The 13594-nt window shown below is 47.7% G+C and overlaps 1 protein-coding gene across 1 annotated transcript in view; it reads left to right on the top strand.

The window, feature by feature from the left end:
- The window catches only part of BANK1 (B cell scaffold protein with ankyrin repeats 1), a 311769-nt gene that overhangs the window by 263708 nt on the left and 34467 nt on the right, over window positions 1-13594 (top strand). Inside the window, exons 9-10 of the mRNA XM_029076540.2 lie at window positions 1968-2285; window positions 6778-7083. Of these exons, the coding sequence (XP_028932373.1) occupies window positions 1968-2285; window positions 6778-7083 (624 nt within the window). The remainder of the gene's footprint in view (window positions 1-1967; window positions 2286-6777; window positions 7084-13594) is intronic.

The raw sequence follows: 13594 nt of genomic DNA, 5'->3' as shown, positions 1-13594 counted from the left end.
ATAGTAAGCACATTTACGTTTGTCGTCCGCATTAGAGTGTAAGCCCCCGTGAGCAGGGAACAGATCACTTCTTTATCCTATACTTCTGTTACGTCCCGTAGAGTCGATTAGGGACGGGGGTGGTTCGTGAGTCAGCTTTACCGACGGAATAAAGCACGATATTCAGTATCACAGTAAGAAAACACGTCACGGAAAAAAACCTACAGAAAAACATCAAACGCAACGGATCCTGCTTCTCTAAAGCCTTCGACCCAGGGGCGATGAGATCTCTGGCACTATTTAAGCCTTCCAAACCAGGGGCGATGAGAATTTCCTGTCGCGGAATGATCGTTCCTGTTCGCTGCTCAGGCCGGACCAGGACGGGCATCCCCCGGCCAAGAGGTCCCTCGAGCCCGGGTTGCCCCTGCCTTCCCTTCGGAGGACAGGGGACGGCAGCGACAGGCATTTCTCCCCGACCCATTCTCTATCCACTAGGCCGTGCTGCTTCTCAGTAGTTCCTGCCGCCGCTATTATAGAAACAAGCTTTTCTAACACCGAGGAAGAACTGCTTTTCCACATAGAGGGTTTAATGTTGGTATTTGTATTTGTTAAGCGCTTCCTATGTGCAGAGCACTGTTCTATGCGCTGGGGGAGATACAAGGTGATCAGGTTGTCCCACATGAGGCTCACAGTCTTCATCCCCATTTTACAGATGAGGGAACTGAGGCACAGAGAAGTGAAGTGACTTGCCCACAGTCACACAGCTGACAAGTGGCAGAGGGGGGATTCGAACCCATAACCTCTGACTCCCAAGCCCGTGCTCTTTCCACTGAGCCATGCTGCTTCCCCGTGGAAAACATAATTCTCCTGAGGGCATCGGGCGGATGGCTCAGTGGAAAGAGCCTGGGCTTCGATGTCCGAGGTCATGGGTTTGATTCCTGGCTCTGCCACTTAGCTGTGTGACTGTGGGCAAGCCACTTCACTTCTCTGTGCCTCAGTTACCTCATCTGTAAAATGGGGATTAACTGTGAGCCTCCTGTGGGACAACCTGATGACCCTGTTTCTACCCCAGCGCTTAGAACAGTGCTCTGCACATAGTTAGCGCTTAACAAATACCAACATTATTATTCTGCCACTGAAGAAAACTTTTGAATTTCTGGTAAACAAAATGGCAGAATCAATATTAGTCTAAACCATTTGGCCAAGTGCAGGGAAAAGTGAAGAATAAATCTGAAATAAATCCTCATGGGCCAGAGTGTCGTAGAGTACTTCAGAAAATATCTAGAGATTTCTGTAAGGATGAATAGATTTAATTTAGCTAAATTTCCATAAAAGGCCACATGTTTAAAGCTTTTCCACAAGAGTTTCTATCACCAGTCTCTTCCTTGGAAGTTAAAAAGATATGCTTAACTTCCTTCAGAAATAAAAACAGCCGTTTCCATAAAGGAAGTTCCCAATTTCCCAATTTTATTTTGCTTTCATTTTACTTTACTAATTTTAAATATTACTAAAGAAATCTCCAGTAGTTAGCTTCTGCATTCGAATACTCTCTTCCGGTCATTTTTCACGCAAGAAGGATGCCTCGTTCACCCCCGGTCTCCTCTTCTCCTCTGACACGTCCTCAGAAGCTATTTCATTAAGTCGGCTCTGTTTTTCTCCCATAAATATAATGAAATAGGAAATGTGGTGACTGCCACATAAGTGAATCGGTTCAGACAATAACTCCGGAGAGCCATGTCATTATTGTATGCATGAGCGTGCTGTTTACCGAAGAAGTAAGAGAGCCTGCAAGTTTCGTCTGTTCATCTGGTCAATTTTTCCGAAACCTGGAGCGGCTCTTCGCCGAACATGCGTGTGACAGCTCTGAGCTCTCTCAGTTCATAAAAGCTTTATTAGCCGTCCTCTTTCCTCCTTTGAAATCTGTGAAACTCTAAATGCTTTCAAATGGCCGCTTTTAAGTGAAATAATGCCATCTTTCATTTTAACAGCGAGGCAGAGCCCAAGACACTATTCAGGGATGAGGCAGGAAGCGGAAGGAGCTGAGGAGGAGGAAGAGGAAGAGGAAGAGGAGGAAGAGGAAGAGGAGGAAGAAGAAGAAGAAGAATCTGAAGAAGTGCAATTGGACGAGGAAGAGGACGTTGAAAATGACCCACAAGGAATCAACCAATGCCTCGAGAGTGATGACGATTTATACGTTACGATTCCAGGAGAAGTCTCACCGTTTATTTCTGCCAAACCACCGACTCCTCCTCCTAGACCTGTGGCTACTTCCAACAGAATGGAAAACTTTCCTTGCATTTTCCCAGGTAAGGGTTGCGTTGAAAATGTAATGGTGGATTTTTAATGGTGGATTTTCACCTTTCTAATGGCTTCCAATCTAACAGTGGCATTGATTAAGTCCTTACTGTGTTCTGAGCACTGTTTTAAGCAGCTGACCTTCCATCCATTTGCATGAGCACCCTGTCCTTTCCCTGACTTTCTCATTCCCGTAGACAGCACCACCGTCCTTCCTGTCCCACAACCCCGTGACCTTGATGTTATCCCGGACTCCTCTCATTCAATCCATCGCTAAATCCTGTCGGTCCCGCCTTCGCCACATCGCTAAAATCCGCCCTTTCCTCCCCATCCAAACTGTTACCGCGTCAAAGCAGTCACTCACCCCATCCCGCTTGGATTCCTACATCAGCCTCCTTGCCGACCGCCCAGCCTCCTGTCTCTCCTCACTTCACTCTGCTGCCTGGATTATTTTTCTTCAAAAACGTTCGGGACCTGTCACCTAACTCCTCAAAAAACTCCATCCACCTCTGCATCAAACAAAAACTCCTCACCATTGGCTGTAAAGCACTCCATCACCTTGCTCCCTCTTACCTCACCTTGCTATTGTCCTACTACAACCTAGACCGCACACTTTGCTCCTCTAATTCTAACCTTCTCACCGCGCCCCAATCTTGCCTATCCACCGGCCCCTCGCCCACATCCTACCTCCGCTGTGGAACGCCCTCCTTCCTCAAATCCAACAGACAATGACTCTGCCCCTCTTCAAAGCCTCATTGAAGGCCCACCTCCTCCAGGAGGCCTTCCCTGACTAAGCCCCTCATTTCCTCTTCTCCCACTCCCTTCTGCGTCTCCCTGATTGCTCCCTCTGTTCTCCCCTCCAGTCCCACAAGACTTATGTACATATTTGTAATTCATTTGTTCATTCATAATAATGTCTCTGGACTGTAAGCTCATCGAGGGCAGGGAATGGGTCTGTTTGTCGTATTGTACTCTCCCAAGCGCTTAATACGGCGCTCTGCACACAGTAAGCGCTCAATAAACACGAAAGAATGAATGAGAGAGCAAGCACTTTCAAAATAACACCACTTCCACCTCTCTGTGGCGTTTTATCTCAAGTGTTTGTCATAGAGAATTTTTATAGTTTGAAAGCCTTCTTGGTAGAATGCGCTTCTATGGGTCCTACTGCAACATTTCGGGAAGAAAAACAAGGTCATTTGTCATTAAATTACTCTGCCGGGTCAGGAGTGATGATATATTTCCAGGTGACTCATCAACCAGTCGAGGAAATAGTAGTAAAAACATTTATTAAGCATTTACTATAGGCAGAGACTGTTGAATACGCTGGGGAAAAAATCGCAGGTGAGAATTAGACACGGTCCCTGACCCTTCAATCTAAAAATCTAAAAATCAGGTGGGGCAGCGTCTGGAATCAGACACTGTAAGAAAGGTGAAGTGTTCATCGATACAAAACAGCATAAAAGCTCACAGAAAAGTGAAGAGTTCATTAAGTCCAGTGGGAAAGGTTAACTGAAGTCGCACGCGGCCTTCCATGCCTAGAGCACTTTGGTGGGGAAATCGGGGGTGAACAATGAATCACGTTTTGCTTTCTGTCCGTGGTAGCTGATAATAGGAAAAGCAGCGTGGCTGGGAGAAGCAGCGTGGCTCAGTGGAGAGAGCCCGCGCTTGGGAGTCCAAGGTCATGGGTTCGAATCCCAGCTCTGCCACTTGTCAGCTGTGTGACTGGGGGCAAGTCACTTAACTTCTCTGTGCCTCAGTTACCTCATCTGTAAAATGGGGATTAAGACTGTGAGCCCCACGTGGGACGACCTGATTACCCCGTATCTCCCCCAGCACTTAGAACAGCGCACTGCACAGAGTAAGCGCTTAACACATACCGACATTATTATTATCCTCGAGGGCACGGATGACATCTCTCGTTTCCGTTGTACGTTTCCCAAGAACCGAGTACAGGGCTCCGAACACTGCAGGGGTCCAGCCAATGCTGTCGATACTGAGTCGTCGGGAGAAATAGCGGGCACAAGTTCATTCACTCATTAAATAGTATTTACTGAGCGCTTACTATGTGCAAAACACTGTACTGAGCACTTGGAATGTACAAGTCGGCAACAGATAGAGACAGTCCCTGCCCTTTGACGGGCTTACGGTCTAATCGGGGATGTTGGTATTTGTTAAGCGCTTACTATGTGCCGAGTACTGTTCTAAGCGCTGGGGTAGATACAGGGTAATCGGGTCGTCCCACGTGAGGCTCACAGTTAATCCCCATTTTACAGATGAGGGAACTGAGGCACAGAGAAGCGAAGTGACTTGCCCACGGTCACAAGTGGCAGAGGTGGGATTCGAACCCATGACCTCGGCCTCCCAAGCCCACGCTCTTTCCACTGAGCCACGCCGCTTCTCTAAGTTCTGCCCAACCTGTTGACGAACTAGTTGCTGACAAACTAGAAGCTCCCTCGCTCCTACTCCCAACCTCCCAAAGAAGGAGCCGACGAGGTGCGAAGGGGTCCCAAGCGAGGCTGAGGGCCCAGTCCACTCCCCCCCGGGTCTCCCCCAACCCCGTTACCACTTCCGACCCTCCTCACTCCCGCTGGTTCCCCCCCCAGGAGGGTCTCCCCATCTCCGTATCATTTCTCGCCCGGCCCGGGCCGTTTCCGCGACCCCCCGAGGGTGTCTCAGTCATTCGGGGTGTTCCCGGCCGAGGGTGGCACGTGGCGGAGGCAGACACGATACGTGGGTTTCACCCATCCCGACGTAGAATTGGCTCGGTCCTTTCCAAAGCTCACCGTAGTTCAGCTGACCTCGTCTCTTTGCTTGGAGAACCTGCTTTTCTGACCCTCCAAGCCCGGAAAAGTTTGTCCTCTTCCTTCCTTGCACATTCCGAGCGCTTAGTAAGCACATAGTAAGCGCTCGATAAATACTATAATAGAGAAGCAGCGTGGCTCAGTGGAAGGAGCTTGGGCTTCGGAGTCAGAGGTCAGGGGTTCTAATCCCGGCTCTGCCACTTGTCAGCTGTGTGACTGTGGGCAAGTCACTTAACTTCTCAGTGCCTCATTTACCTCATCTGTAAAATGACTGACTGTAAAATTGACGGTGAGCCTCACGTGGGACAACCCGATTACCCTGTATCTACTCCAGCGCTTAGAACAGTGTTCTGCACATAGTAAGCGCTTAACAAATACCAACATCATCATTATCATTATTATTACTGCTGAATGAATGAATGAATCTTTCTGCTCCTCCATAATCGTGCGTCTCCGTTGTTCAAAGACAATCCCCTCTGGCCTCTCTGCGATTGCCATCTGCCCACCTCCGCAAGGGAATTAGGTTACTCTCCCACCTTGGTTTATAATCTTTCATTTCATCCTAAACACCCTTGTCCCAGCTGTTCCTAAATCTAATTTTTTCACCCAAACCTTGACAGTGCAACTATTCCCAACCTAAAATTTTGTAAAATGTAAAGATCAAAGGGGAAAATGCCCAACCTAATAATAACTGTGGTATTTGTTAAGTGCTTACTATATCTCAAGCACCGTACCGGGAAGCAGCCCGGCTTAGTGGATAGAGCACGGGCCTGGGAGTCAGGAGGTTGTGAGTTCTAATCCCGGCTCCGCCATTCATCTCCTGTGGGACTTGGGGCAAATCACTTCATTTCTCTGTGCCTCAGTTTCCTCATCTGTAAAATGGGGATTAAGGCTGTGAGCCCCACACGGCACAGGAAATACGTCCAACCTGATTTGATTGTATCCACTTCAACACAGTAAGCGCTTAACAAATATCAGAATTAGCATTACTAAGTGCTGAAGTAAATACAAGATAATCAGCTCACGTGGGTCACGGACTGTGTCCAAAATGATTAATGTGTATCTACCCCGGCGTTTAGAATAGTTGACACTTGACACATAGTAAGCACTTAACAAATACCAAAAAATGTACACAGTCTTCGAGAGGGAGAGCAGGTATTTTATCACCGTTCTATGATGAGTTTACATTACAGGGAATAATTTGGAAGCAGAGTCTGCTGCTTCTAATAACAGTGGAGCATTTTACTCACATGTCCACACCACCTAAGCACAGAGAGGCTAAAGGACTCATCCGAGGTCACCCGACGGGCAGATGGCAGTGTCGGGATTAAAACCCAGAGCCCGACTCCCAAACAACCCTCGCTTTTTCCATGAAACCGTGCTGCTTGCTTGAACTGTAGTGTAATTTGCTGCTCCAGCTCAATCTGAAGCTGCAAAACACCCCACGGATGAAAATCTGGCCCTTCCTGGGAACCAGGAAGACTTCCTCACGAAATAAACAACTGGCCTCTTTCTTTAGGGAGGTGTGGGCATGGGAGTAAAGTGGTCCATCGTCACTGGAAACATCAAGACGTTGCTCCCTCGTTATTCCCCGTAGCGTTAGAGTAAAACATTTCGAGCAGCCTGTACAAGCAGCAGCTGGACGTTAATGGCCTTGCCGTGAAACCCGGGACTAAAAAACATCTTCAATATTTTATGGCAGGAAAAATGTCGGCAAGCCAAACCGAAGGAACCCAGGCCTGCTGTTATCCCCACTTAAAACCAGAGGAAGAAAACGAGCCCGAGGAAGAGGAAGAAGAGGAAGGAGAGAAGGAGGACGAGGAGGAAGAGGAAGACCCTTATACTTCAGCGGAGGTTGACGACAGTGAATACGATATGATATTCGCCGGCGATAGCGGCCCGAAAAAAATAGGGAGCCGCTCTTTCATCATCAACAGACCTCCGGCACCTGCCCCTCGTCCCACTTGTGTCCCCAGTAAAGAGACGAATACTCCTTACATAGCTCAAGGTAAGGTCTATAGCTTTATCTGGGGAAATGATGAAAATTCCCATTGGCCTGGCTGGAAGAACAGTGGTGATGGTGAAGCGTATCCAGCTGAGGCAGAAGCCACAGGCTGGATCTTTGGATTGAAAATAAGAAGAATGCGGTATTTGTTAAGTGCTTACTACATGCCCGGCCCTGTGCTAAATGCTGAGGTCGATCCAAGGATCGTGGGGCAGGGAACGTGTCTTCCAACCTGGGTTTATTGCACTCTCCCAAGCTCTTAGGGCCATGTTCTGCACACAGTAAGCGCTCAAAAGTAATGATCGATCGATTGATAGTAGACACAATTCCTGCCTCTGTCGGGACTCCCAGGGTAAGGGAGAGGGAGAACGGGTATTTAATCCCCATTTAGAAGAGGAAGGAACAGGCCCCTGGAAATGAAGTGATTTGCCAAAGGTCACTGAGCAGGCAAGTGGAATTTAGACGGGAAAAATTCCAAAAAACCGCTAAGAAAAAATCCATTTTCTTGGGCACGAGATACTAGCTTGACCTGCAGTAGGGTTGTGTGCCACTATAAACATTTCTAACAGTAACAATACGATTTAATGTGCCTCAATAGAGAAGGATCCTTGAATTTGTTGAAGATAGCAGCTGAAAGGAATTATGCCACGGGAGATTGTCTGATTGTCTCTCGCCGCTGCTTTACGATCGGTGAATTTTCGTATTTAATATCCCATTAATAGGGTCCAATCTAAGAAAAGACCATCTTCACCTGAGGATCAGGGTGCTGTTCTTCTGTAGATCCCTTCTCTGGCTCTGGCTTAAGCTCAGAGTTGCACTGAAAGCTGTAGAGTGGAGAGCTGGGCAAGATTTTTTCTGCTAGATTACTCTCTTTTGAGGAGTGGAATGAGAGAAGAGGCTAGGGTGTGATCGCGGTTGGGCGTTGAGCGTGGAGTGAGAGGAACGGTGAGGCGAAGGGCAAGAAATGTGGCCTCGTGCTAGCTGGGGGGAAGAAAATGAAAGTTTCACAGGTGACGTCGGACAGGGCTTACGTTCCAACGGTCCCACTGTGATGGTCCGAGCCTGTTTGGCAGATTACAATTTGCTCGGGAGGCTGGATTCAGTAGGCCCTCTCTCGAAAAAAATCACTCACCCTTTCTCTCTGGGCCATTAACTTTCCCATTTGTAAGATGCATGTAACATCATCCCAAAGAAATAGTGCTTAGCATTCAAAACTGCAGCCATCCTGCAGCGGGAAGCACCGGGGGCAATATACCACAATTATTATTAGGATCATCAGCGTTAACGCTATAATGTAGAAAAGAAAAACGCCGAGGCCTCCGACGTATTAAGATTTCCTACCACGTCTTTGACTGCTTGATGAAGAATAATGCTCTCCTCCCCACCCCTCCCAACACACTCAAGAAAACAAGAATATTAACTAGACAGTGGATAGATATCTTAATAATATATGACTTGAATGGTTAGTCTGCACTGATTCCTATGGGCTCACGGAGCTTCACGCATACTGTATTTATTCCATTCCTTCTTATTCACGAGAGAATAACGGGTGTCGTATTTTGACGATGAAAAGCACTGAGGCAAGAAGAGATGAGATGTCTTGCCCAAGTTCTCCAACAGTGAACCGTAGCAAAAAGGTCCTCAAAATCATTTCACCGATCCAGCCCTTTCCCTTCCGCCCGTACAGCAACTACGCTGGTCCTCACGGTTTAACCATGATTAAATATATAGAATATAAATAAATATATAGTCTCTTCACTGGCCTCCCTGCCTCCAGCCTCTCCCCAGTGGGCCTATACATTATCCTGCTGTGGGATCATCTTCCTCGGGGGGTTTTTTGTGTGGGCTTTTTTTCTAAATGGTATTCGTTAAGCCCTTACTCTGTGCCAAGCACTGTACTTTGCACACAGTAAGTGCTCAGTAAATATGACTGACAATGAATGAGTGAACTAAGCTCTGGGATAGATACAAGCTAATCAGGTTGGACGCAGTCCCTGTACCACGTGGGGCTCCGCATCTCTATCCCCATTTTATAGATGAGGTAACTGAGGCACAGAGAAGGTCCTCGCCGAAGGTCATCGAGCGGACAAGCGGCACGTGATTCAGCGTTGGACTGTACTAACCATCCCATGGGTGTCCGGGCCCGATCCGCCTTGCAATCCACCCCTACACCCGTGACATTGTGACACCAGGCAGTGGGGTGCGACGTGATGTCATTAAATCGCACTGTGTATGACGTTGGCCGAGTCATTTCCCTGGCTTTGCCCTGATCCTGCTTCCACTTCAAAGTGGCTGCCAGGGAAAACCTGAGGCCTCTAAGCTATATGGCTGCAAGAAGCCTTCCCCATTCCCACGCTGGCTCCCCTATCTTACTCTCCTGACTTTTGGTCTGCTTTTCCTGGGGCTCCCAGAGAGAGTGAGAGAAGAAGTGAACAGGTGAATCAATCTGACTTTGTATGTTTCTCAACAATTAATCGATCAATTGCATTTTATTGAGCGCTTACTGTGTGCGGAGCACACAATAGAACAGACTCATTGTCTGCCCAGGAGGAACTTAAAGTCTAGAGGGGAAGACAGACATGAATGTAAATAAATTACAGATATGTATGTAAGTGCTGTGGGGCTTGGGGAGTGGTGGGTGGTGAATAAAGGGATCATGTCAGGGTGACGCAGAAAGGAGTGGGAGGAAAGAGGGGGATTGAGTCAGGGAAGGCCTCTTGGAGGAGATGGGCCTTCAATAAGGCTTTGAAGGTGGAGAAAGAGTGTTTGTCTGTCGCATATGATAAGGGATGGTGTTCCAGGCCAGAGTCTTTCAGTTGCTGTCTCAGGCTAGAGTCTTATATTTGACTTCCCTCATCAATAAATCACTCAGTCGATACACTTTGAGCAAAATATTATACTGAGCTCTTGGGAAAGTGCAATGTTAGGTACGCATTATCTCTACCCGCTAGGAGCTTACAGTCTAGTGGAGGAGACTGAAATGCAAATAGATTACAGGTAAGGGGGAGGCAACCGAATGAAAATGTAAGTACTAAGAGGGATTGAGGGGACTATCCCCAGGTTAAGGTGATGCAGAAGTACTGAAGCGGCACCAGAGGGGAAAATATGGACGCAGAGATAACAATAATAATAATAGTGTTGGTATTTGTTAAGCGCTTACTGTGTGCAGAGCACTGTTCTAAGCACTGGGGTAGACACGGTAATCAGGTTGTCCCATGTGAGGCTCACAGTTAATCCCCATTTTGCAGATGAGGTAACTGAGGCCCAGAGAAGTTAAGTGACTTGCCCACAGTCACACAGCTGACAAGTGGCAGAGCCATGACCCCTGACTCCGAAGCCCAGGCTCTTTCCACTGAGCCACGCTGCTTCCCAGATACCGAGTCAACTCTCAACTACTAGGGATCTGCAGCTTCCTCGGAAAAAGGCCGCCTCCGACGATGACCGGGTCTGTCCCGGGCTCAAGCATCGCTTGCTTCCAAAAAAAGATACCCGAACCCACTCAACAAATACAGGGATCGATTAGTCCCTATCCCACATGGAGCTCACAGTCTAAGGGGAGCGAGAGGTCTGGACTGTAAGATCACTGTGGACAGGAAGTGGCTGTTTATTGTTATATTGTACTCTCCCACGTGATTAGTACAGTGCTCTGCATACAGTAAGCACTCAATAAATGCTATTGAAGAATGAATGAACGAATTCCCTAATCACACAACCAAGAATAGCCACCTCTTTACTCGGACTCATAGTGGATTAGACAGTAGTAATGTAGATGCAAAACTGGGAGATTTATTAATAATGATAATAATGGTATTATATGCTTACCATGTGCTTACACTGTTCTAAGCCCTGGGGTAGATACAAGGTAATCGGGTTGTCCCACGTGGGCCTCACAGTCTTAATCCCCGTTTTCCAGATGAGAGAACTGAGGCACAGAGAAGTTAAGCGTCTTGCCCTCGGTCACCCAACTGGCAAGTGGCAGAGCCAGGATTAGAACCCACGACCTCTGACTCCCAAGCCCGGGCTCTTTCCACTTGTTTGCCTCCTGACTGAGCTTAGTACAGTGCTTTCCACAAAGTAAGCGTTCAAACAATACAATTGAATGAATGAATAGAGAATCTCTGATTGGAAACGGAGAAGGAAGGCTAGTTGCTGGAAGAGTCTTTCAATCGGGAAGACACGGAAATGCTGGGCAATTACGAAGGGCTCTGGGGTGAGAGTAAAGAGAAGCGTATATTGCTACAAAAACATCCCACCGGGAGCATACTGTGTCCACAGCATAAGAATCTCCTAGTAAATTAGAAGCAGCGTGGCTTAGTGGAAAGAGCCCGGATCGACACATCTCTCCGAGATTATGTTTTCATGACGTAAAGAAATATCTAGGACGTAGTCCAACTGGGTTGGCACCAGCATCTTGTAAACTCACCAGCTCTTAGATCTGAAGGCAAACATGGCTGAGAGGAAAGGACATGGGCCAGGAAATGTGGGTTCAAGGTCGTTTATTGATCTACAACTCCCTTGTGAGTAGAGAGTTCGAGTTCTTGTCTTGCTTCTTGCCTGCTGTGTGACGTTCCGCAGGTCACTGAACTTCTCTGTGCTTCAGTTTGCTCATCCTAAAACAGGGATAAAATACCTGTTCTCCCTCCCTCTTAGACTGTGAACCCTGGGTGAGACAGGAACTGAGTCTGATCTGATTATCGTAGTTCTACCCCGGTGCTCGCGTGTGTCAATCGATGGCATTTATTGAGCACTTGCTGTGTGCAGAGAACTGTAGTAAATTCTTGGGAGACTACAACGCAACAGAGTTGGTCGACACGTTCCCTGCCCAAGTCATATTCCCTCCCCTAGTCTAGAGGGGAGGATAGACGTTAATTAATATTATAATTTATAAATATACAACATATTTATATAGATAAGTGTTGTGGGACTGAAGATGGGGTGAATTCCAAATGCCCAACTGTAGCTTGCACTTAATATTACTATTATCATTATTGCTATTATATTACCTGGACGGTTGAGTCAAATACCTTCAGGACTCTCCATATTCTAGTACTGTACTATAACCCCCCACAACCCCGACCCCTATAAAGCCCCTCATGCCTAAATGAATCTGAGGGGAAGTATCCGAGTACCGTTGACATTCAATCATCTTTAAGGGCTGGAGGGAGGGGAAGAGTGAAATGCCTTTTCTGGGTGACAATCCTATTTGCAAGGGACAACCGGAAAGCTTTGATCTTTAACACTGTGTTCGTGAATCAGGAACGAAGACTCTCCAGCCCGAACTCCGAGCCGCTGGTCTCCCATTTCCCCCATCCACAATCGAAAGCCAAGGGCATCTCCTTCGGGTCAAGAGGCCGCTGATTGGAGGCTGCGTCATTTCCCTTTCCATTTGAATCACGGTTGAATCGCCCCTGGCATTTGGGAGTTGCAGTTGACCTTTTCGAGATATCTAAAGCCATCGGGGCCTCAAAATGTCAAGTTGCACTCAGACATTTCCACATGCCAGTCACCCTCCTTGAAACCGTCCACTCACAATCTAGTTGCGATGCCATAAAGGAGCCCTTAAAAAGGTTTACCTTTAGCATGCAAATGTGAGGGAGGAAGTTGGGTCGGGTGGCTGGCCCTGAGGTCTGGAATGAGAAATCCTCTTGACCGCCTCGGTCGCGTCTGCTCCATTTAACCTGGATGCCCGTTTCTCTTTCTCCAGCTAGGCGTATATGTCAGCAGTTCCCATCCCTTCCTTCATTCGCTCATTCAGTCGGATTTATCGAGCGCTTACCGCGTGCAGAGTTCGGCAAGGGATAGAGGCAACCCCTACCCAACAACGGGCTCGCGGTCTAGAAGGGGGAGACGGACAACAAAAGAAAACTTGTAGTCAGGCATCGCCCTCCGCCGTGTCAGCAGGGGATCTAAGTCAACCTTCAGTTTCCTTGATCGAATGTCCCAGAACTTCCTTGGGCCTGTTTGCCCCTCTCCTTCTAGGTGTGAGGAAAAGAGCGCAGCTAAATCTAGACTAATCCCTTCGTCCTCCCTTTCGAAGTCCTTTACAAGCAAAGAGAGAATCGGGTCACGATCCTGCCATTTCAACTCTGTTGCTTCTTAGCTCCCTCTCCTCTCCTGCCGAGGGTAAGATGAAGAAATACCTCACATCCTGCCCCTTTCGCCGGGCCGTTGGGATGACTGACCCGAGCCTGTAAAATGCTTAATCTGCCTCAACCACATGCAAGATATGCATCCTCAGAGTAGGAGGGAATGGAGCTGCAATGGGAATTGGAAATCTTGGGAATTGCATGGAAATCCCCAGTGACTTGGGGTTTTCATGTTAATAACTGGAGGAATAAGAATAATTCTGGTATTTTATAATGATAGTGATTGTTAAGCTCTTAAGGGGTGCCAAGAACTGTACTAACCACTGGATAGATATAAGATAATCCGGCTGAACACAGTCCCTGGCCCACTTGGGGCTTACAGTAAAAGTAGCCTCACAGACATCGAATCCCCATTTTACAGACGAGCA

Source organism: Ornithorhynchus anatinus, chromosome 12 (genome assembly GCF_004115215.2).
Source record: "Ornithorhynchus anatinus isolate Pmale09 chromosome 12, mOrnAna1.pri.v4, whole genome shotgun sequence".
In the NCBI taxonomy this organism is placed as follows: Eukaryota; Metazoa; Chordata; class Mammalia; order Monotremata; family Ornithorhynchidae; genus Ornithorhynchus; species Ornithorhynchus anatinus.
The sequence above is the reverse complement of the archived record's forward strand: the minus strand, read 5'-3'. Positions and strand labels throughout refer to the sequence as shown.